General features: G+C 49.9%; 1 protein-coding gene across 6 annotated transcripts in view; it reads left to right on the top strand.

The window, feature by feature from the left end:
- PLCG2 (phospholipase C gamma 2) overlaps nt 1-24949 on the top strand; it is a 174614-nt gene that overhangs the window by 19433 nt on the left and 130232 nt on the right. For 4 of the 6 annotated variants that reach the window (XM_072731458.1, XM_072731455.1, XM_072731457.1 and 1 more), the window contains one exon: nt 11980-12210. In XM_072731458.1, the coding sequence (XP_072587559.1) occupies nt 12018-12210 (193 nt within the window). In that variant the 5' untranslated portion in view covers nt 11980-12017. Of the gene's footprint in view, nt 1-6044; nt 6143-11979; nt 12211-21487; nt 21630-24949 lie in introns of those variants that run through there. The other 2 variants (XM_072731460.1, XM_072731459.1) reach the window with 2 other exon arrangements.

Genomic DNA, 24949 nt, shown 5'->3' with positions numbered 1-24949 from the left:
CTGGCTGCCAGGAGTGGCAGATATGGGAAGAATCTTCATCCGGTTGATGTACTTGAACTTCTGCTTGTGCGGTGCCCGCCTCCCAACCACTCCTGGGCTTGGGGGTGACGTGAGATTAAAGAGGGCCTTTCTCCCACTACAGCCATGGGCAGTAGGGACTTCTGTGCTCAGCAGCACAGGTCGCAGGTCGGGAAACAGACGCCGACGAAGCCACTTCGCTGGGGACACAAGCTGGGATTCCTACCTGGGCCCGTCGGTCTCCACGGCCTGCATTTTGAGCTGTTCCCCCACAGTGGCTCTTGCTTTTCAACTGTCTCTCCTGATCTTTCAGGAGGCTGAGGGCCTGGGAAGGGCCAGCTGCAGCCAGTTCTAAAGCACAGCAGGGACGGTGTATTGTGTGTTCACGACAAAGCAATGACTGCCCTGTCAGCTCTGGGGTCCCCCTTAAGCAGGATTGGTGCCCAGGACTTGCACACGCATCGGCTGACTCGCTCCTCCACGGCCACCATCATAGTGATGAAGAAATGGCCCCACAGAGGGTGGCAGTTCTGTGCAGAGCCATGCAGACAGTGAGCTATGGGAGAGGGCTTCCACCTTGCCCAGTCTCACTCCAGAGCATCCCCCGCCCCCGCACCGTCCCCGGCTCTCCATCTATGATGTGTACCTACAGGGAGGGGCTTTGATGATCACTACTGCTGTCCTTCAGCCCAGCAGTGCCCGGCTCCTCGAAGCTACTCAGCAAGTGTTTGTTGAATGAATAAATGAGCCCCAAGCAATGAGGCTTGAGAAGCCCAAAGGAAAACCATGGGACCAGAGGCTCTTCCAAGCAGGCCTCACTGTAGACAGCAGACTCCTGTAACTCAAGAGCAACAAAGCAAACAACCTGATTTAAAACTGGGCAAAGGACTAGAACAGACATTTCTCCATAGAAGACAAAAAACTGGGCAAAGGACTAGAACAGACATTTCTCCAAAGAAGACAAGGTATGTGAAGAGGCACCCCAAATCACCCATCACCAGGGAAATGCAAATCAAAACCAAAACGAGATAGCCCCCTCTCACACCTGTTAGAGGAGCTAGTATTTTTTTTTTCTTTTTTAGATTTTATTTATTTGTTCATGAGACACAGCACACACAGAGGCAGAGACACAGGCAGTGGGAGAAGCAGGCTCACTATGGTGAACCTGCTGTGGGACTCGACCCGAGGACCCCGGGATCATGCCCTGAGCCTAAGGCAGATGCTCAACCACTGAGCCACTCAGCTCCTAGCATCCTTAAAAGAGCTAGTATTAAAAAAAAAAAAAAAAGGTAGGGGATCTCTGGGTGGCTCAGTGGCTCAGTGCCTGCCTTTGGCCAAGGGTGTGATCCTGGGGTCCTGGGATCTGGTCCCGCATTGGGCTCCCGGCATGGAGCCTGCTTCTCCCTCTGCCTGTGTCTCTGCCCCCCCCCTCTCTCCCTGTGTCTATCATGAATAAATAAATAATAAATAAATAAATAAATAAGGTAATGGGTGTTGGCGAGGATGTGGAGAGAGGGAAACCCTTGTGCATTGTTGGTGGGAATGCAAACTGGTGTAACCACTGTGGAAAACATTAAGGAGGTTTCTCACCAAATGAAAATCAGAACCACTACGAGATCTAGCAAACCCACTTCTGATCTATCATCTATCTATCTATCTATCTATCTATCTATCTATCTATCTATCTCCCTCCAAAACCTGAAGATGGGATCGTGAAGGAATACCTGCATTCCCATCCTCATAGCAGCATTACTCACCATAGTCAGGATGTAGAGACCATCTAAATGTCTACTGATAAATATACGGATAAAGAAAATGATCTATGTACCTACAATGGTATTACTCAGCTTTTAAAAAGATGGAAATCCTACCGTTTGCAGCAATGTGGATGGACCTGGAGAACAGTACGTGAGTGAGGCGAGCTGGTCAGAGGAGGACAGCTGCTGCAGGACTCTTCTCTGAGGCATCTAAAGGACTCAAGCTTCTAGATGCAAAGGATGGAATGATGGCTACCAGGAGGTGGGAGCATGGGGAATGGGGAGGTGTTCTAAAGTTTGGTTATAAAGTTTTTGTCACTCAAGATGAGTAAGTTCTAGAGCTCTGCTATGCAACATTTTATCTACAGTTGGCTATACTGAATTACCAAAGAGAGAGTGGATATACCATGTTAAGCGTTCTTGCCACACTCACATACATAACATAAGGCAAAAAGCAACAACAAAGTAACACAAGGAAACATTTGGAGGTGATGGATATGTTTATTACCTTGATTGTGGTGATGGTAACAGGCATCTGCATCCGTCCAAACTTATCTACTAGTATACGTTAATTATGTGCAGCTTTTTGTATAAAAATGATGGTTCAATAAACCTGAAAAACAAAATAGCAGAGGTTTCAGGCCCCGCCCCCCCCCTCCAAACTGCTAGGCCTGGCTTGACCCTGACAAGGTCTGGAAGCCAGCTCTGGGTGGTACTTCCTCTCCCAGAGGCCTGCCAGCCAGCAGCTGGGACTGGGCTTGTCCCCAGGGGACGTGCACTTCTCTGAACAATGTCGGGAAAGGAAACCAAATGCGAAGGCTCTCAGGGGTTTTCTGCTCATTTTTGGCCCTGGGGGTGGAGGGGGAGGCCAAAATACTCCTGGGGCAGAGGCAGGGACTTCACTGGGGGCTGAGAAGGGGCCCACCACGTAACAGACTGAGAGGTTGTTACTTATTGACAGCCCTGTTGTCCTTAGCAGTTGTTACCCACTACCTTGAATTCTTTCAAGAACTTTCTAAGGTAGGATTTGTTTCTTTTGAACAGCTTTATTGAGATATGTCATATATACACAAGTCACCCCTCTATTTTTTTTTTACCCCTCTATTTTTTTTTAAAGATCTTATTTAGTTATCTGACACAGAGAGAGAGCACAAGCAGGGGGAGCCACAGAGGGAGATGGAGAAGCAGACTACCTGTTGAGCAGGGAGCTGGATGTGGCTGGATCCCAGCACCCTGGGACCACGACCCTAGCTGAAGGCAAAGGCTTCACTGACTGAGCCACCCAGGCGCCCCGATTCACCCCTCTATAATGCATAGTTCAGTGGCTTTTGGTATATTCATAGCACTGTCCAACCATCTTCACAATTTTAGAACTTTTTCCTTGCTCCAAAGGGAAACCCCGTACCCCTTCCCCTACCTGTGTGCCCTCAGCAACCACTAATCTACTGTACGTTTCTAAAGATTTGCCTCTTCTGGACATTCCAAAAGGACAGAATGATGAGGAGGGAAACCAGGGGTTCAGAGAGGGTGACCGCCACAGCTAAGGAAGTGGTGGACTCGGGACTTGAACCCAGAACAGAACCTGTCACTTTGCCACCATACCACAGGGTCCTTCTTTCTGACGACGACATTCAAAACTGTCAGCTCTGATGCTTGAAGCAGGATGCCTGTTTTAGCTTGTCCCATTTAATCCTTGCCATTGGCCTGGGAGGCAGGTACGGGTTTTGCAGAGAGGGAAACAGAAACCCTGAAAACCCTGAACCCTGAGGGCCTAAGCGGCCGGTGCACCCTGGCAGCTAGCGAATAGAAGAGGGTTATGGGGAAAGGACATGTATGTAATGAGCACTGGCGAGGAACACAGGATAAACAGTTGAGGCAATTGCTGATGAAAAGACAATTTTCTTTCAGGTTATTCCCCCTCTCCCCCTCCCCCTCTTCTTCTTTCTTTTTATATGAAAAGGAAAAGAAAGTTCCCTCCACCCTTTGAGGTCACTTCCTGACCCATTTGTGAATCTGTGTGGAGTGGTTACAAATTCACTTCTCCCTGCCTGAATGCCTCCTGTTACAGCTTTGGATGGGCAGTGGGACTCTGAGTCCATGGGTGCTGGCACCACACAGACCTGGGTTCCAATCCTGCCTCCACTGTCTACTGACTTAACACCCGCGAGTCCTCCCTGTGATGGTTTTTTTCTTTCTTTTCTTTCTTTTTCTTTCTTTCTTTCTTTCTTTCTTTCTTTCTTTCTTTCTTTTCTTTCTTTCTCTTTCTTTCTTTCTTTCTTTCTTTCTTTCTTTCTTTCTTGTTTCTCTTTCTTTTCTTCTTTCTTCTTTTCTTTCTTATAGGGTGGCTTCTCCCCCTACCTACTGTTCTTTGGAAAAGAAATGTCATTTTGTATTTTAGTGCTCCCAGAAGGAGGAGGGGTAGGGAGGAGCTAATGTCCCAATTATTTTGAGCAAACAAGCTGAAGTTTAAGAATAAGAGACGAGGAGCTCTAAAGATTCCCATTCATCGCACCAGATGAGGCAGAGAAGAAAAGCAATTAAAAATATGAAGAAGCCAACTGCCATGTACTGTGACCATCATTTCATGCCGATATTTTAACTGCCAAGATGCTGTAGGCTTACAATCATAGATTAACAGAGAGTTCTTCCATGCTTGACCCCAGGGACCAGAGAGAGCTTCAGCCAGAATTAGCATCTGTTTGGACAGAGGTTAGGAGCCAAGGCTTCCAGGAGTGGTCTCCAAAACTTCTGATTGCACACGGTCTCATTTTGTCAGCAAGAGATTCAACATGCTTCCCTATACGAGCAGATTTTGTAAGAGTAAATTGTCCACATACGTGGTTGTACCAAGGTATTGTGCACATCGTATAACATGTAGCAAATTAAAAGTGTTAAAAGGATTGATGGAAATAAATATAAGTTGGAGTACTTAAAAAAAAGGCAAAGAAATTTAACCTAGAGTTAGCCATATTTCTTGGAAATTGGCCCCATGATTCCAAGTGGCTGACGTTATAAGAAGCCTTTCACAGATCTCTTTAGAAAACAGGGCAGCCAGTGGTCTGTGCGAAATAGTCACTGGTACACTCCTGAGATGGTGCAGGGAAAGAAATGAATCTATGGATTTCTGAAGTTGGTGAGGTGAATGCATCTGGTGGCTTCAGAAATAACATTTTCGGTAGGAGCAACATTCATAGGTTCAAAAAACGATGTAGCTCAAGCAATTTAGGAGCAAAACTGATGTGCTCTGACGGCTCTGTGGGTGACCCTAACACTGGCTTTAATCAGGAAGGCACTTGCATCAAAGGTGCACATGAAAAGTGTGAATTAGGGATGCGTGGGTGGCTCAGTGGTTGGGCGTCTGCCTTTGGCCCAAGGCGTGATCCTGGGGTCCCTGAGTAGGTCCCACATCAGGCTCTCTGCATGGAGCCTGCCTCTCTCTCTGCCTGTGTCTCTCATAAAGGGGCCGAGGATTAAATGAGACAAGCTAAAACAGGCATCCTGCTTCAACCATCGGAGCTGACAGTTCTGAATGTCGTCATAGGAAAGAGGAAGGACCCTGTGGTGTGGTGGCAAAGTGACAGGTTCTGTTCTGGGTTCAAGTCCCGAGTCCACCACTTCCTTAGCTGTGGCGGTCACCCTCTCTGAACCCCTGGTTTCCCTCCTCATCATTCTGTCCTTTGGGATGTCCAGAAGAGGCAAATCTTTAGAAACATACAGTAGATTAGAATAAATAAATAAAATCTTAAAAGAAAAAAAAATGAAAAAGAAAGAAAACCATTGTCTCGTGAAACACCAGAACGCCACAGGGCCACCAACTAAATACCATAGCGGGCATTTGACTATCACATCCGTACGCTTCTGAGTTTGCAAAGTGAGTCATTAAAAAAAAAAAAAAAAATCTCACTGGGAAACAGATCAAGTCCCAATTGTACCTTCCTTTCGGGGCCGGGGCCGGGGCCGGGGCCGGGGCGGCGCTGCTTGGATCCCGCCTGACAGATGGGGAAACTGAGGCTGAGCGTCTGCGTGCGGAGTGCCCGAGGCGGCCCTCCCCGTTCCGGCGGTTCTCAGGGCTCGCGGGCTGCACGGGGGCAGCGGGGTGCAGGAGGCGCCCCACGAACGCGGCGCCGCCGTGGCCCCGGGCGGGGCGGGCGGCCTCGGGGCGGCGGGGGCGGGCCGGGGCGCGGGGGGCGGCCCCGGGGTCACGTGGCGCGCGGCCGCGGCCGAAGCAGAAGTAGCAGCGCCCGCGTTGGAGGGCGCGCGCCGCGGGGAGTGCCGGAGCCGGAGCCGGGGCCGGAGCCGGGGCCGGAGCGGGGGCCGCAGCGGGGGCCGCGGCCGGGGCCGGAGCGGGGGCGGCGGGGCTCGGCCAGGTGAGCGCCCCGGGGCGGGGGGCATCGGCGCCGGGCGCAGCGGGCGCGGGCGCGGGCGGGCGGGCGCGGGGCTGGCCGTCGGGGTCCCCCGCCCTCGGGGCCCGGGGCCGGCGGGGGAGGCGGGGGGCGGGGGTCGGGGCCGGTCACCTCACCCCGCCGGCGGGGGCATGGACCCCGGAGGGAGCGGCGCAGCGTGCGGTCGGAGGCTCGCGCTGGCCTTGGCGTTCAAGGCTCCTGCGCCCGCCGGGGCCCGCGTTCCCGGCCGCGTCCGTGCTGGGGCTCGCGGGCTCGGGGCGGCCGGGCGGACCCCGGCACTGCCCCGTGTTACACAGGAGGCTGCGGGGGTGGGCGGTGGAGCGGGACCGCGGCGCGCACCTTCACCCAGAATCACCGGGAGGGTTGGGGGGGATTCGTGATCCCCGCTCCGCCCTCCCCAGGTGGGTGCGTAAATCGTTGTATGTGTTCGTCTGTGCGTGTTTTCGTGGTTCTGGTTTGGAACCCCACGAGGTCATCACCCCCATAGCAGAAGAATTGGAGGGAAAACCGTGTTGTCTAAACAGGGCTTGGCACCTGGAGGCTGGCGGAGTCCGGCAGAGGCTCTTTGCAGCACCCTGATCTTAAACCAGCCTGAGAGTGTGGTGGGTTGGGGGGGGTGACGTGGCACAAGGACACAGGTGGCCTTGTGAATCAGCTTAATTTGAATTTCAATTCCAGCTGTGTGACCCTGGGTACGTTGAAGAACCTCCCTGAGCCTCAGTTCCTTACCCTGGATACTACTAGGGCTCCTCAAACCTACATTCCAGGGCTGTTGAGAGTTGGGACCTATCTATGGAAAGGGTGCCCTGGCTAGTTCTTGACCCTCTCTAGCTAAGGGCCATGTGTGGGGCTTGGCCGTCATCCTTAGCTGTAGTTCTGCAGAGAGGGGCACGTTTAGGGGCCCATGCCAGGCCCAGGCAGGTAGCCTGCTGCGAGGCTGTATGTGCCTTGCACGTACCAGTTCAGGGACGTACTCACTGGGGGCTTCATGGATGCTGAAATTGCCCAATGCTGCTGCTGCTGCCACCGCCGCCTCCCCCAACTGGTCTCCCCACCCCACCTCCATCCTCCCCTCCTACGTGACAGCCCCACTTTGAGTGTGTGATGCTTCCATAGAAGAGGCAAAGGTGAGGCCCCATGAATGGCCCTTTTGCTGGGTGGAGTCAGTGAGAAAGTGCCAGTAATGGGGCACCTGGGTGGCTCAGTGGTTGAGGGTCTGTGTACTTTTGGGTGCAGTCGTTAACCCTGGGGTCTAGGTCCCAGGATTGAGTCCCTGCATTGGGCTCCCTGCAGGGAGCCTGCTTCTCCCTCTGCCTATGTCTCTGCCTCTCTGTGTGTGTCTCTCATGAATAAATAAAAATCTTAAAAAAAAATTGCTGGTAAGAAAACTTCAGAACCCTTCTTAATTTAGAAAACAGTCAAAACACAGGAAAAAGCTCCTCCATATGTTACCACTTAAATTAGTAAAAAGCCAAGACCTCACCTCTCCCCTTCCCTCCTCTGAAAGTCACCACTTCCCCTAGACTTATATATAGGCAGCCTTTTAAAAAACCTAATTCTGTGATGCTTACTGGCTTGCCACTCTTCTTTCATCTATTTCATGAATCTAACTTGATCTATAAAATTTCCTCGTGCTACCAGATAGCTACTGAGCATGCTTTAGCACTCATGTCCCATGATTTCTTTAGGGGACCTCCCTCCCCGTTGTGTTCTTTTCTATTGCCAGTAATGCTTCTGTGAACATCTTTGTGTTTCTTTCTGCACAGAGGTGATTGCTGATCAAAGCATATGCGTGTTTCATGGTTTCACAGATGATCACAGGTTGCCCCATGAGAAAATGGACTCTTTCACGTTCCTACCTGAAGTGGATGATATTGCCTGTTCCTCCAATAAAATCTGTAGCTGTGGGGTGGGTGTGAGACGCAGCCACGCCAACCTTCCTTTGAGCCATTGGAGGAGCAGCTACCCCTCTCTGTGATGTGACTGCAGAATTGAACAGAGAATCGTTCTGTGGGATTTGATACAAACTGCTGTATGGGCCTAACGTGTGCCGAAGGACCGAAAAGAAGTAAACTTCTCTGCTTCCTGGTTCTGGGTCCTTGAATCCCAGAGTTTATTTCAAACAGAAGGACATGTAAAGTAGAAATGGCAACACCTCTTACTAAATCTCTGATACCATAAGTCCTTTTGCAGAGTTACCCAGGGAGGATGAGATGAGAAACAGGAACAAAAAAGGGATTTCAGGGCCATTTCTTTCTGTCTTTCCTTCTCTTTCTTTTCTTTCTTTCTTTCCAGGAGTAAAATGAAAATTGCCTGTGATGGTAGTGCCTTCCCTTGCGGAGAAGGCCTTGGAGACCTCTTTGCCTATGTTTAATGCGTCGAGCTCTGGAAGCCTGAGTCAGGAGCTGGCTGGATTTTGTTGGTTGACTGCAAGGATCTTATGGCCCTGAGGACCTCTTTCCAGTCTTTGGCGAGAGGCAACAGGAGAGACCTGATGTTTATTTTTTTTATTTATTCATGAGAGACACACACAGAGAGAGAGAGAGAGAGAGAGAGAGAGGCAGAGGCACAGGCAGAGGGAGAGGGAGAAGCAGGCTCCATGCAGGGAGCCCGATGCGGGACTTGATCTCGGGTCTCCAGGATCAGGCCCTGGGCTGAAGGCGGCGCTAAACCGCTGAGCCACCCGGGCTGCCCCAGACCTGATGTTTCTAGTTGAGCCAATCCACTGGGCTTCTGAGCTGGAAGTAACCAGAATCTGGGAAAGGTTAAGTCCAAGGCCTTCCCAGAGCCAGAATCAGAAAGGACAGAGGGTCCCACTGCCTCCAGACAGGCAGGTTTGGTGGGGGTGGAGGTGTTGTGACAAGGTTCCCTATTGGTGCCCTGCTGTATGTCAGCCTGCAGACCTGGGAGGAAGCTCTAGAGGCACATGGCTTGGGGGGGGGGGTGGTCAGCATGGTGAAGAGGGCTGTGGAGCTGGGGCCAGGTGCAGATCCCGCTTCTGCCACTTTCCAGCTGTGTGACCTTAGGCAGGTCCTTTAACCTCTCTCAAGAGGGATGGGAGTGCCGAATTAGTTACTTTCTGGCCAGATTCTGCTGCAGGATTCTTTTTTTTTTTTTTAAAGATTTATTTATTTATTCATGAGAAATATATATAGAGAGAGGTAGAGACACAGGCAGAGGGAGAAGCAGGCTCCTTGCAGGGAGCCCGATACAGGACTGGATCCCGGATCCCAGGATCACGACCTAAGCCAAAGGCAGGCGCCCAACTGCTGAGCCACCCAGGTGTCCCCTGCCACAGGATTCTGAGTTCAGAAGGCAGGTGTTGACAGAGTTGGGATTCAGACCAGGGTTCTGAATCCTGGTGCTGCCATGTTTGTGTGTGACTTTGATCACGTAACTTCCCCTCTCAGGACTTGGGTTTTCACCTCTGGCAGTTCTCACTGAGATAAAAGGAGATGAACCAGGTACAGCAGGTGCTGGCACTTGGGGAAAGCCATAAACAGCTCACCTGTCTGGGATTGGCCTCAGGCACCTGGCTCAGCCCGTAGTCCTGGATTACAGGGTGATGAGGCAGGAGGCTCCTCTCAGCCTGTGGCACACTCTACCAGTCCTGCTGCTGGGCCTTTACTTAGGCCTGTTCCTCTGATCAGAACCTCGTTCCCTCCTGCTTCACCTTTTAAAAAGATCGGGTTCAGATGCCCTCTTCCAGAAGCTTCGTCTGACCTCTTTGGGTAGGAGTTGAGCACACAGGTCTGATTCCAGGTGGGCAGAGAGCAGGTGTAATTCATGGTTTTATCTCCAGCTGCGAGATACCTATGGAGGTGCCTTTGGTGATGGGCATGAGTGGGAGTGGGGGGGGCAAAGGGTAAGGCTGGGGCCTCTCCCCATTATCCCTCATTTGCATATCAGTCCCCAGCACCCCTGCTGGCACAGAGGAGGCACCTGCATGTCGAACAAATGGCTGATGACTATCCTGTGAGGCCCCTCTAAGAGTTGGGGGCCTGTCCGTGCACTAGCTTTCCAACCTTCCAGTGCCCTGGGAGGCTGGTGGTAGCCCCATTTTGCAGATGAGGGACCTGAGGCCCTGATTTTGAGTGGCCTGACAGGAGCTGTTGGAAAGTGGACGCAGAGTGAGGGCCTGCATGGCCCTGGCTGGACACCTGCCTCTCTATGGAGCAACAGCGTGGGCTCCTGATCCTGTGGGATTTGGAGGGCGGGGAGGAGATAAGATGCACAGGACAATGGATGTAGCTAAATCTGAGGAATACTGACCTTGCATTTTTTTTAATTTTGTAAGATTTTATTTATTTATTTGAGAGAGAGAGCGCACAAGTGGGCAGAGGGAGAAGCAGACTCCTGCCAGAGGGAGAAGCAGACTCCTGCTGAGCAGGGAGCCTGACTTAGCTCCATCCCAGGACCCTGAGGTCATGACCTGAGCCAAAGGCAGACATTGAACCTACTGAGCCCCCCAGGCACCCCACATCATTGTTTCAAGGGCCTCAAGATACACTATTTGGTTTAATCCTTCCAAGAGCCTTGGAGGTTTCTATAATCTGTCTTCTCCTTTACAAGTGTGGAAATATGGCTCAGGAGTAGAGGAGGGTCTACAAAGTCTCCCATTGGACTCCCCTCTGCAGAGTAAGGGCTCGGGCTATGGCTGAAGCAGGCTGGTCAGAGAGGTTGACATGATGTCATCCTGTTCGAAAAGTGTCTTTTAGCTACTGCTCTGTGCTGGTCTGTTGGGGGCTGGGGTGGAATCAGGAGACCAGGTAGACGATTAGAAGTGTCCAGGTGTGAGATCCTGGGAGGAGCCAGCCACCTGGGAAGAGGTGTTGCATTTGCTGATGGATTGGATGTAGGTGTGAGGACAGCCAGACAAGGAAGCCTCGAGAATTTGGGGCCTGGAACGTCTCTGTGTGTGGGCATGTGCGATGTTCCAGAACACCTGCTGCACACTGAGCGGGATGCCAGGTGCCCTGCTGGTGGCGTTGTGCTTTTAGGATCCCTTACCATCCCACCAGGCCCATTTGCTTTCTTTAATAAAGATTTTATTTATTCGTGAGAGACACAGAGAGAGGGGCAGAGACACAGGCAGAGGGAGAAGCAGGCTCCATGTAGGGAGCCCAATGTGGGACTGGATCCCAGGACCCTGGGATCACACCTTGAGCCGAAGGGAGACACTCAACCACTGAGCCACCCAGGTACCCCTAACAAGCATCTAGAGGAGATGGGACTGAAGCTTTTGGAGATTCTCCAGCCTGCCCAGGGCCACACACCAGACTTGAACTTGAGGATGCTGGGCCCTGATATTTTCTGTCCTTTTGGCTCCATTTCAGCACAGAGATCTCCCCAGACACATTCTGAAGTGGCTTAATAGGACTTTTTTTTGTTTCCAACTTCACTTGGGGAGTAAGGGGATGCTGAGGAAAATCTAGGCAGGATAGAAAAGGATGTTGGGGGTGGGGAGTAGGGCCAGTGGGCTGCTTTGGCTATTCAAATATTCTGCTGCATGGGAGTGTGTGGGGAGGGTAGAGGTCACTGCCAGACCAGGGTGATTTGGTTATTCAAAGCCAGGATAACAGTTCAGTCACTGAGGTCAGGGGGCTCCTCCCATACCTTCACTTCTACTTAAACCTCTGGGTGTCCTACCTGGGTTGTCCGAGTGGTCAAGGGTTCCCCCGCCACAAGAACCATTCTTCCACAATTCCTCCTGATGGGCATGAGACAGGGTTTTGGCTGTTAGCTGATCCCCCCCCACTAGTTAACAAAAACCAATTCACTTCTTTATTCTGCCCCTGCAGCGTCCTCTTCCCTCACTGCTCCCCCCATTCTGCCAACAATGACTGCCCTGGTCCACGTGGACAGCCTTCCGGAATACGAGAAGAGTCAGATCAAGAGAGCCCTAGAGCTGGGCACGGTGATGACGGTGTTCAGCTTCCGCAAGTCCACCCCAGAGCGGAGGACCGTCCAGGTGATCATGGAGACGCGCCAGGTGGCCTGGAGCAAGACAGCCGACAAGATTGAGGGCTTCTGTGAGTACCCTTGAGCCCTGGCGCCGGCACCTGTCCCCTTCCTGCCTTCACTTATCGCTCTTGATCCCTTCCCTTCTTCTGGAAATGCAAGTGTGGCCATTCTGTCTGGGTCTCTGATGGGGTTTAGAGTAGGTGGGGGAAGTCCAGCCAGCAGCATCCTGATGATGTAACGGAGACCTGCGTGGGCCAACTTGGAAGTGACGTTGAGGCGGCTCACCTGGGCCAGCAGGGGTGCGTGTGCTCCCTGCCTGATGGCATCGGGAACCCTTTAGTCTGCTCCCTTAACAGCTTATGACGGAGCTGCAGAAACTCCTGGCTTGGTAGCCAAATGCCTGTTTTGTCTTACCATGAACCACAGAATGAGAGGCCTTTACTTTTGTTCCATGTGGACCGAGCACATCACTGAGGATTCTGTAGCTTTTAAATGAAGCTCTGGTCCTGGGGGTGGCGTCTTCTTTCCCCACTCGCCTTAGATTGGGCAATTGGTTCAGTTCCTAAAGTTTCTAAGACTGTTTTTCACAGAGTAAGGAGGCTTAAGCAATTTTCACTTGCAGAGACTTGCTTTAATTTGCTTTTTAAAAATGGACTCTTTTTTTTTTTTTTTAAAAAAAGCCAATTTGATTGAAAAATTGAAATATACACGTGGAAAGAAACCAAACAATTCATTGATAAATGTCTCTCCTCCCCAGCCCCACCCTGGGCCCTGCGGCCAACTCATTACCTAGTTCTTCTGTCTTCAGAGTATTCTGTGCTTGTGTGACACGCAGGTCCTGTTTTTCGAACGAATGAGTCCCTACTGCTTACACATCTGCACCTTGATTTCTTTTTTTAGTGATTATTTGGAGACGGTTCTGATCCACACTTGGGTCTTCCTGATTCTTTCACAGCCACGTAGCTTCCGGCTGTCCTTAAGGGACTGATCCCTGGAGAGGGACGTTCGGGTTCTTTACGGTCTTTTGCTATTAGCTACAGCAACTATACTTGCATTCTTCCCTTTTTTATTTTTATTTTTTGATAACAGCCCTATTGAGATAGAATTCACATACTATACAATTCACCCACTGAAAATGGACAATTCAGTGGTTTTTAGTGTATTCACAGATCTGTGCAACCAGCTACCACCTCAATCAATTTTAGAACTGTTTCATCCCTCAAAAACAAACCCTATCCCTGATAGCCCTTGCCCTCCTCTCCTGCCCTAAGCAACCATGAGTCTTCTGTCTCCATTGATTGTCCTGTTCTGGACATTTCCTATAAATGGAATTCTGTAATATGAGGCCTTTGGTGTCTGGCTTCATTCACTTAGTGTGATGTTGCCAAGGTTCATCCACATTGTAGCGTATGTCAGTACATTGTTCCTTTGTTTGGTCGAATAATACTCCACTGTATGGGTTTTCCATAATTTGTTTATTTGTTCATCGATGGACATTGGGTTGTTTCTACTTGGCTACTGTGAATTGTGCTGCCCTGAGCATTCATGTACAAGTGTGTTTCCATTTTTCTTGGGCATTTGCCTAGGAGTGTAATTGCTGGGTCATATGGTAACTATGTTTAATTATCTTAGGAACTGCCAGACTATTTTCAAAGTGGTTATAGCATTTTACGTTCCCACCAGCAGTGTGTGGGTTATCCTTGCCTGCTTTTAGTCTAACATGAACAGAACCCGAAGGACAGCTTCCTGTAAGTGTTACTTCTGAGTGAAAGGGCCCTTTGGCAGCACCCCTCAAAAGCCCAGGAGGTACTTATTCCCAGATTTTAATCCATGCTGCTGTAGGGTTCTGAACTTGGCCATCCACAGGTGACTTAGCTTCATTTGATTTCTTTCTTTTTTTTTTTTTTTAAGATTTTATTTATTCATGAGAGACAGAGAGAGGCAGAGATATAGGCAGAGGGAGAAGCAGGCTCCCCACGGGGAATGCGATGCAGGACTCAATCCAGGACTCCAGGGTCATGTCCTGAGCTGAAGGCAGATGCTCAACCACTGAGCCACCCAGGTGTTCCATGATTTCTTATCATGAATCAGATTAAACTGCATTCCAAAAGGTTTCTCCTGGCTTTGGAGCCAGGCAGGTCTCTGGTGGCTCAGAGCCAGAGGCCCTGCTTTGAAAATGCCCATGTACATAAGCAGCCCACTTTCCTTCCAGTTTTGCATGCATTTGGCCACACTTGACCTCCCAGGTGGCCCAGAAACCTGTTGGAGCTGGGGTGGGGGTGGGGGCCTGCAGGGTGTAGAAGGGGCGCTCATGGTAAATGCAGGCATGCCATAGTGAGAGTGGACAGTGGGTCCCAAGCCCAGCTGATAATCAGAACTACCTGGGGGTTTTTAAAAGCACAAGCTACTGGAACCTTTTTGTGAAGCTCACTCGAAGGGGCATGAGATGGGATTTTGGCTCCTGAAATCCATGTCCTGTAGTTTCTCCCCCTTCAGTTAACTCAGTGGATTTCTGCCCTCCCTGGAGAGGCTGAGGATGGCTGTCATTCACTAGGTGGTTTGGAACTCAGTAATTTTATTTTATTTTATTTTTTTTATTGATTATTTAAAGATTTTATTTATTTATTAATGAGTGACACACAGAGAGAGAGGCAGACACAGGCAGAGAGAGAACCAGGCTCCATGCAGGGAGCCTGATGCAGACTTGATCCTGGGACTCCAGGTTCACGCCCTGAGCCAAAGGCAGAACCTCAACCACTGAGCCACTCAGGTGTCCCTCTATCAGTGTTTTTCTGAGCTAAACCTGGCCCCTCATTTTCTTCACTATGACCTCAGATGGCACATACTCTAATGTATCCATTCTTTGATTTTACACCTGAGTGATCGTCTGGGTATAAAACTCTCAGGTCCCTGGAACTCAATATTTTAATAAGCTAGGTTATAATAATTATATTATTATAATATAGTTAGTAGTCCTGATAATTAGCTAGGTTTGGTATATGCTGCTCTTGAGACTTCCATCCATCCTGCCATCCCTCTTTCCTTCCATATTTGAATGTGGAATCTGCCAGGCACTGTCCTAGGTACTGAAGACATGGCAGTGATGTCATAGACTCCGATCCTCATGGAGCCCACACTATTGCACAAGGTACAAGCAACATGGGGTTTGACTTCATGCACTATTTGAGGAGCTTTGCTGTGTGACCATGGGCAAGTTCCACCTGCTTTGTGAGATTTAATTCTCTTATCTCTAGAAAGGGAATAATATTAGTGTCTATCCCACTGGGTTATGGTTGGGAATGAATAAATGAGTTAATATGTTAGAGGAGTTGAACATGGTGCATGGCATGGGATAGGTACTTACCCAGTGGGAACTGCTGCTGTAATTTTTGCCATTGTTGTTGCTAACAATGAGTGGTGCGGGGTGGCAAAATCTTGCTCAGGTGTTTGGACTTTATCCGGAGGGCAGCAGGGATCCACTGAGGGTTTTCAGAAGAGGGATGAGGGGGTCACACTTGCATTTTGGAACATGCACTGGCAGTTCTGTGTGAGGTGGATGTATTCATGGAAAAATGACAGAAAAAGCCAGTTCTGGGGTAAAGAGTTTAGTAACAGTGCTCCCTGATGACTTAGAGAACAAGCCTTCAGGTCCTCGATAGGGACTCTCAGGGCTATATTTCCAACCTGCTGTTGTAAAGGTGACATCCCGAGGGGGACCTTCAAGCCACGGTGTTCCTTCAGGGCTGCTAGGTAGCACAAACATGCAGGTTACTGTGCTGTCTGCTGGCTAGTGTGAGAGGACCATGAGCATTTGGTTTTGGTGGTGTGTGACCTGTGAACAGAAATTATACACCCTCGCTGCCCGTCAGGCCTGGGTGACAGTAGACACTCATGGGTCCTGCTGTCTGAAGCAGTGAGTAGTTCTCAACCAGGGAAATCCTCTCCCAGGCCCCCAGGACCATTTAGCAGTGGCTGGAGATAGTTGTCATAATTGGGGATGGGTGTGTTCCTGGCATCTAGTGGATTAAGGCCGGGGATGCTGCTAAACATCTTAAAATGCACAGGACAGCCTGTACCACAAATAATAATCTAGGACAAGGTGTCAGTAGTGCTGAGATTGAGAAACGCTCAATCTTGGCTTTTGGGTCATGTGCTGCTTTGCTTAGAACCATAAAATATCAGTGGGTATAATAGGGTCTCTCTTTGAACCCTGTCATGATTGAGCACTTTCATGTGTTCCACCTGTGTTTGCTGTCCTACTGGGTGCTGGACTGCTGGGTGACAGGAAGAAGGGTGGAGCTCCTGCCCTGGTGGGGAACAGACTCAGCACCCAGCCATTGCAGGGTTGTGTGATCAGTACCACAGTGAGGGTCTGGGCTTGGTACTGTGTGAGGAAGGAAGGTTCTTACCCATCTGGGTGTGAGAGCGATGGTCAGGAAGAGGGGGAGGCAGGCTCATGGAGGAGCTTCTTGTGTTGTGAGTTGAAGGAGGAGACTAGCCAGGTGGCCTGCAGGATGGCCATCCTGAAGTGAGATCAGCAGGTGCCGTTGAATCTAGGCGAGTAGGTTTGTGTGCCAGAGATTTGGGCAGGGCTCACCTGGGTGATTTTACACTTTGTGGTCTGGCCTCAGGCCATTTGGTGGGACTCAGCTGGTATGTCACTTGGTCTGGAAGGTTGTAGACTCTTCACTCCTACATCTGATGCCTTGGTGGTGATGGCCGACTGAGTGCCTACTGCCTGCTAGTCCCAAGGTAGCTTGACTTAACATGATGCTTGGCATCCTCCCAGAAGGTGTGTTCCATGAATCCTATGGCTTGGCCTCAGAAGTCCAGAACGTCCCTTGTACCAGTTTAGGTCACCGGCTGAGTTAGGTTCAAGAAGTGGCCTGCGCGTCTGGGGTGGGAAGGAGCTGGTGGTGGCTGGCCACCACGAGAGCACCTGGACTCCGGATCCAGACTTGTAGCTCAAATCCCCGCTCTGCCACCTACCTCGTAAGTATGTGATCTGAGGCACTCTTTGTCTCATTTCCCCCATCTGTCAAAGTGAGATAATAGCTTCTATCCAATATGAATTTGATGAATTTTACGATAGGCAAGAATTAAGTGAATTTTATGTACTTTTTTTTAAATATGTGGGTGATACTGCATAATTGCAATATAATACAATAGAGGAAAAAAGGAAAAAAAGACACTGGTGGGGAGTCCCTAGGCCTGCCTTCTAATGAAGACTGTGGATCTTAAGCCATTCACCTCTTGGCCATCAGTCTCCCTTTTGTTTTCCAAGAGGGATGGGGAGATGGTGACTGAGATTCCTTCCAGCCCTGGCCTCTGGGAGAGCCTCTGAATATAGAGGGGGAGCTTGTGGGACAGTGGGAGATGCAGTGTGTGGTGTGTGTGTGTGTGTGTGTGTGTGTGTGTGTGTGTGATTTCTCTTTCCTTCCAGGGGCACCAGCTGAGTCTCCAGGTAGAAAGGAGCCCACTTGGGGCCCTTTCTGGGTTAAACTGTTACGGTCCTCCTGCATCTTCTGCATTTGGGAATGTGTCAGGAGCTGACACGGTGCCACCTGTTTGTGGAGTCTGGATAGGGTTGGTGAGGCAATGAGCTGCCTTCGAGGGCATGGACTGGGCGAGGGCCATCTCGACTGAATAGGTTTGTATCCTGAAATTTTCAGTCGGCGCTTATGCATGTTTTCTCCATCTGCTTATTTTTGGCAAGTTGTGGCTGCCATGAATTGAGGGATTCTCAAAAATAGGAGCTGTTCTGTTTCCCTGGTGTTGGGTTCTTGGCTTGTCTGCCTGGTGATGATGATGGCATTGCCAGTGACAAGAGCTGCCTCTAATGAGTGCTGTCTACTGGTCCGTGTGGAAGCACATCACATGCACCAGCTCATCACCTCCTCATAGTGACCCCAGGAAGCAGGAATTGTACCCATTCTATTTACGAGGACAGAGTCCTGCGGAGTCGAAGGAATGTGCCCAAGGCCACACAGCCACGAACAGGAAATACAATTTGTACTCCTTCTGTGGCCTTCAATGTCTCAAATCTTTTTCCTGCTGTGTTACTTTCTCTTCGTGGGTGCTCTAAGGTGTTTCAGTTCTGTGTGTGATAGAGAAGCACCCTGCCAGGGACCCAAGAACCAAGTTCTGCTCAGAGTTGGTTTTTTACAATGCGGGGGGAATGCATCCATTCCTTATGTGTGCAGAGGACACACCGTGCTGGAGATGCCAGGAGATGAGGGGACTTGAAGTGCCCTGGTTAGCAGGGAGATAGGTAGCCAGGAGACTGCATGATGTGGACGGGTGCTGACAGCCAGGGCCAGTGAAATGGTGGAGTTCCGTTTTTTTGGCTAGTTCTGAAATCCATCATGGGGCTTCATAGCCATTTAAAAACAATATTTTTGAAAGATGTTATCAAAATATTTCCAAAACAATGGAGAAGTGGATGTTTTTCCACTGGCATCCTCCATCAAAGAAATCCACATTCCTTCAGTCAAACATCCCATCACAGATAAGATTCAGCCAGTGTGGGCACCTGGGTGGCTCACTGGTTGAACGTCTGCCTTTGGCTCAGGGTGTGGTCCTGGGGTCCTGGGATCGAGTCCTGCATCGGGCTCCCTGCTGGGAGCCTGCTTCTCCCTCTGCCTATGTCTCTGTGTCTCTCTCTATGTCTCTCATGAGTAAATAAATAAAATCTTTAAAAATTTTCAGCCAATGTCTTCAGTATTTATGAACTTATTTGTTGATTTAGATGTGTAGTTATGGTACACAACAGCACAGACACCAGAGCCCAAGTGCCGGGGGTCCAATCCCAGCCCTGCCGCTCAGATGGGGTATGATTTTGGGCCATTTGTCATCTCTTTGTGTCTCACACTTGTAAAAAAAAAACCAATGAAAGAGCCAATTGCACTAGATTTTTTGGGAACATTAAGTGAATACATGTGAAATGGTTTCAACACTGCTGAGCGCTGTGGAGGCAGGTGCTCAAGTGTTAGCTGCTCTTGTCATCCTTGTCATGATCATTGTCATTGTCTCATCAAACATAAAGGCAAATGGTATGGTAGAAAGGATGATATAAATATTAGAATTTCCACTAACGTGGTGGAAAATCACATGGTGATTTTCCTTTCTGGTTCCCTTCTGGGGTATATATTCTCCATGATAGAGACTGCTGGTATGAAAAACAGAATTGACCTTTTTATTCTTCTTTCTCCTTTCTTCTTTCTTCTTCTTCTTTCTTCTTCTTCTTCTTCTTTTTTTTTTTTTTTTAAGATTTTCATGACTGTGGGTGGAGGTGGGGGAGGGGAGCAGAAGGAGAGGGACAGGCAGACTCGGTGTTGAGCATAGAGCCCGATGCGGGGCTGGATCTCAAAATACTGAGATCATGACCTGAGCTGAAATCGAGAGTCAGACACTTAACCATCTGAGCCACCCAGGTGCCCCGACCCTTTTATTATTGATATTGATTCAGACCTGCCTATATGCTGGATGGTTGAGGAATTGGCTTCTGTGATTGTTGTTTCAAGGGTGTTCTGTCCTGAATGATGATCACTTGATGTTCTTAGAATTTGTTTCTTTGTTGATTTAGGAAATACTCAAAGAGGACTCAGTGTGTGTTGGGTGTTACACTTGTCCCTGGGGATAAAGTGGTGAACAAGACCATGGAGATTGAGGGTGGGGCTCTCCTGCCTGGCAGCACCACTATCTCCTAAAACATGAGGCCACCTCAGGATCGTCTGTCCAGCCAGCATTCAGGGGAAGAGGGAGAGTAGAAGATGCCTTAGAGGTTTTTGTGGGCCAGTCCTACAAGTTGGAAGGTGCCCAACTTCCACTGACCAGAACTTGGCATGTGACCAGCTGCAAGGGAGGCTGGGAAATATGGCCAACCTGTGTGCCATTAAGAATGGGAAATAGGTTTGGTAGGCATCTTCTGGGTTCTTCATGGTCCCTAATTTTGGAGAGGGGGCAGATGTGGCTATAGGAACTCCACTGATGACTAGAGACTAGAATGAATAGGGGCTTGGTTGCGGGGTAGGGGGTGTGTGTTCTTGGAGGAATTCAAGAAAATGAACAACCTTACCCTATTAGTGGGCCTCATGGGAAGGGAAGGCGGTGGCTCTGTGGACTCTCCCATCCTGTCTGTGACAACAGCCACTGTGGTAGCTTCTCTCCATGGATAGATCTTCCTTAAGCTTCCTTGCAGCCATGGCTAGATCCTCCCCAGCAAAGCCTTCCTCCCTCCTGACTCACTGTGCAGGGGGCTCCTCCCTGAAACCTGAGGTGTCCCATCCTCCCAGGGATGGGCCCCTCCAGGAGACCTGTGATGGGCTGGGTCTGTTGGAGCCAGTGCACAGGCATCTGTAAAATGGGAAGGATGGTAGTGCCTGCCTTACAGGGTTGTTAGGATCAGATGTGCTCCTGTGGTTAAATCACTTAGGCGCCGGGGAAGCGCTCTGTAAGGTTTGCTCTTGTTATTATGGCTCATGCTTTTTCCTGGTCTCTTGCAAGTGCATCTCCTGAATTCCCTATTCCACACAGCCAGGCCTCCCCTTCGAAGACCTTATGCCTGCCGAGTTAGGTGTGCTTGGTCTGCCTCGGTGTTTCCAGGGCTGTGGAGCGTGGACATGGGTCTCCTTATCTGGCTTTTGGGAAACTAGGAGTCCCGCCTCAGAACTCCACCTGGCTGTTGGCGAGGAAAGGAGAGGCGGCTGGAGTGTGGGTACATTCCACTCTGAGAAGCCAGAGGGCCGGGTGCAGGGAGCATCTTGCGTGTCTGCACGCCTTGGGATGAAGGTGTACCCGACTTTGTGTAATTAGAGGCTCCTGAATAATTTGTCCCATCTCTTGTGGGTGTCTAGGGAGGGAGCAGTTACAAGCAGTCCCTTTGTGAATCCTTTTATAAGCTCCAATCCACTGCCCACCATCCAGCGGATTTTAGAGATAAGAATGCATTTTCACGTATCAGGGTAACAAAGTGGCATGTCTTGTTTTGTCTTGGAAGAGATGTAAGTGCTGTGCAGTTTGAAGTTGAAGCCAGAAATCCTGGTGTCGGCTTTTGTTGCCCTCTGGCGATGCCTGACTGGGAGCCAGGCCCTCCGTGGTCCTCAGCCTAGACTGTGAGCTCTGGGAGGCAGACACCTGTTTGTCCAGAGGACCAGCAAGGACTCCCAGCACCCTGCTTGTGCCCAGCCCATGGTGGGTGCTTCACAGATATGTGACCAGTGGACGAATCAGAGAAGGACCTAGATGCCCCTGCCTGCCTTTTTCTCCCCAGAGATGGTAGGATCCAGTGTTAAGATAGGGCGTCTCTATGGCAACTTCCTTTTTGGCCACACACACAGCATTTCCGGTCTTGGCCTTGTGCTTGCTGGCTGCTTGGCCCTGAGCACTCCATGCCTCCATGCCTCTCATGAGAGAGATGGGATGATGGCAGAGCTTCCTGGAAGGATACTTGGGAAGATTAAATTTGTCAATGTATGCAGCATGCCTGGTATGTACTTGACTAGGGGTGTCTCATGCTCCTGCTGCCCTGAAGGCCTGTCACTGCCTGCATTTGGGTGTTCTGGAAAGCATTCAAGGGGCCATATTGTGGCCCATACACTGCGGACACAACCTCCTGCTGTTTGTGCATGCAGGGGGCCTTTTGGGGTTAAGGTCCCTCAGATTCCAGCCTTGGGTGGGCCAGTAGCCCTGGCCTTTCTCCTTGGGGGCTGGGGAGGCCTGTGGCTGGGGAAGAGGAGCGTCAACAAGTGGTGCTGTTTTGGAAACAGAATTGGTGATATTGCCAGTTTAGAGCAGAGGGGCCTTTCCCACTCACCCAGCACACTAGAAAAAGCTTTCATCTAGAAAAAGCTTTCATCTGACCTGAGTCATGCAGGAATCCAGGGGTGGCAGAGGGCTTTGGGGGGTGAGGTATCTAGTGTGTGAAGGATTCTGTGGTGAGGAAAGGACAAAGAACACGGGTACTTTGTAATTTGTAGAACGGAGACTGGCAAAGTTAGTGTCCACACAGCATGATAGAGATGGGAAGAGAAGACCCTGTAGGGCACATGGTGAGGGGATGGGGGTGGGATGCCAGCCTCAGGACTGGAGGTCTGCGGGATGTCATTGGCAGCTGTCCCCTCCCCATCATGCCCAGCCAATCCAGGCTACTCCTGGCCTGCTGCCAGCCTCTGCTTGTAGGCCTGGAGTCTGCCTGGAGGAGGAGGACCTGTGTCCCTGGAGAACTAAGATGGTTGAGCATGAGTGGTAGGCCAGTTTCCTGCTGAAGACCACTCTGAGCTGATCCCTTCTGACCTCATTGTATTTGCCCTGATTAAAATAACTCTGATTTTGTTCTCCTTGAAGAACTAACATGTATTCATTAGCAGAAACATCTTTAACTACATCTGGGTGATGGTGACAGCCCCTTCCCCCGACCCAGAGGCATGTATGTTAATACTTGATCTACACCATTCCAGATTTTTTTTTTTTTTTTGGCAAGACCTAGATACATTTTTATAAAAGGCAACCCTTTTGCAATATTCTTTTCCATTTTGTGCTGTATTGTAACCACTTCTTATTGTAAGCTGTTCTCTTACGGCCTGACTGCCTGGGCTCAGATCTTGTTGCTGCAGGATGTGAGGGCGATCTGGCTGCGACATCTGTCACCCCATTGATCGCCAGGGTTGATTCGGCTGATCTGGCTGGCTAGGCGGGTGTCCCCTTCCTCCCTCACCGCTCCATGTGCGTCCCTCCCGAAGCTGCGCGCTCGGTCGAAGAGGACGACCATCCCCGATAGAGGAGGACCGTTCTTCGGTCAAGGGTATACGAGTAGCTGCGCTCCCCTGCTAGAACCTCCAAACAAGCTCTCAAGATCTTGTTGCTGCTACTTAAAATGTTAATGACCATGGAAAGTTGGCTTCTAGTTGTACCCATCTACAAAGTGGGATCATAATAGAGCCTGCCTTAGGGGATTCTCATGGGGATTAGGTAAGCGAATTATGTCACACTTCAGGGTAGAGCCTCACAAGTATCCCAGTGCACCCAGAAAGTTAGCTGCTGCTGCTGCTGGTGGTGGTGGTGATGATGGTGGTGGTGGTGGTGGTGGTGGTGATGACGGTGGTGGTGGTGGTGATGATGACGGTGGTGGTGGTGGTGAGGACAGTGATTCCTATATACTCTGGTAACCAGAATAAAGTCCCCCCTTCCCACCCCAAGATGTCCCCATCCTGATCGCTAGGATGTGTGACAACATTATCCTGGATGGCAGAAGGCTCCCTACAGATGCTCCCCACAGATATGGCAGAAGGCTCCCTACAGATGTGGTTCAGTTAAGAATCTTGAGATGAGGAAATGATTCTGGATTATGTGGGTGCGCCTGATGTAATCACAATGGTCCTTGTAAGTGAAAGACCAAGGAAGGAGGGTCAGAGTCTGAGAAGGAGATGTGATGACAGAGCAGAGGTCAGAGAGGTTAAATTAGTCACTTTGAAGGGGGGGGGGGTTCCATGAGCCATCCACAGGCTACCTCCAGAAGCTGGAGGAGGCACAGGAATGGATCCTCCCATAGAGCCCTTGGAAGGAAGAGAGCCCTCCTGGCACCTTGATTTTAGCCCCATCAAACCCATACTTGACTTCTGGCCTGTGCAACTGTAAGACAATAAATGTGTGTTGTCCTAAGTCACTAAGTTTGTGGTGATTTGTTATAGCAGCCATAGGAAATGAGTACATCCTTCTTTCTAACTTAGACAAATCATATTTGCTTTGGATCTATGTTTTTTAATAAATATTATACATATAGATTAGTCCTTATGTATACCTCTTCCTCCATAGAGAAACTAGAGAAACTTTGATAATTATTCCCATGTGTATTTTTTTACATTTCAAAAAATTTAATCTTTAATTGGCATATAATCTGTTATTTTAACTGCCCTTAGGTTTCACTCCATGTCTCCTAATAGGACACCTGTCCAATATTTTTTTTAAAAGATTTTATTTATTATGAGACATGCACAGAGAGTCAGAGACCTAGGCAGAGGGAGAAGCAGGCTCCATGCAGCCCGATGTGGAACTCGATCCCAGGATCCCAGGATCACACCCTGAGCCAAAAGCAGACTTTCAACCACTGAGCCACCCTGGTGCCCTGACACCTGACCTTTAGATGATGGTTATTTTGGTTTCCCTTTGGTGGAAATCTTTCTAAGCACATGCCTTCTGTTTTGTTTTAAATGGCTATAACCTTTCCACCTTATCTTTTTATTTTTATATTTTTTAGTCAATTTTATATTTTTGGATATCACATAGCTTATGATTTTGCTATGTCAGATATGGATCCTGGCAATATTTTTAGTGCTGACCGTTGGGCATGTCCCTGGTAATTTCCATAGGATAAATTTCGAGAAGAATTTGTGGGAGGAAGGGAAGGCTGTGTATTGGGCTCTGGGCACAGTGTTCTGTGGTCCGCAGGAAGGCTGCACTGATTTGTATGTGCACCCACCACCCTTGCTAGCATCCGGGCATCTGTCAGCTTTTGTATCTTTTACAGATGTGAAAATCACAGGCAGCGGGGGGCGGGGTGGTGGTGTCTCGTGAGTGTTGTGCTTCCCTCTCCTAGTTGGGCATTTGTTCTGTCCTAGGCTGTGAAACCAGCAGTGTGGTGCCACTGGTGGGTAAAGGACGTGGATCTCACTGTGGTATCGACAAGACCACTTGGGACAGTGGTAGGCGAACTTGGGAGCCCTTCCTGTGGGTCGAGGCTGCTGACAGGTGCTCATTCAACCCATGCAGCAACCCTGTTAGCATGTAGTTCCAGTTGTTCTGATTGCTCAG

Source organism: Vulpes vulpes, chromosome 12 (genome assembly GCF_048418805.1).
Source record: "Vulpes vulpes isolate BD-2025 chromosome 12, VulVul3, whole genome shotgun sequence".
NCBI classification, from domain to species: domain Eukaryota; kingdom Metazoa; phylum Chordata; class Mammalia; order Carnivora; family Canidae; genus Vulpes; species Vulpes vulpes.
The sequence above is the reverse complement of the archived record's forward strand: the minus strand, read 5'-3'. Positions and strand labels throughout refer to the sequence as shown.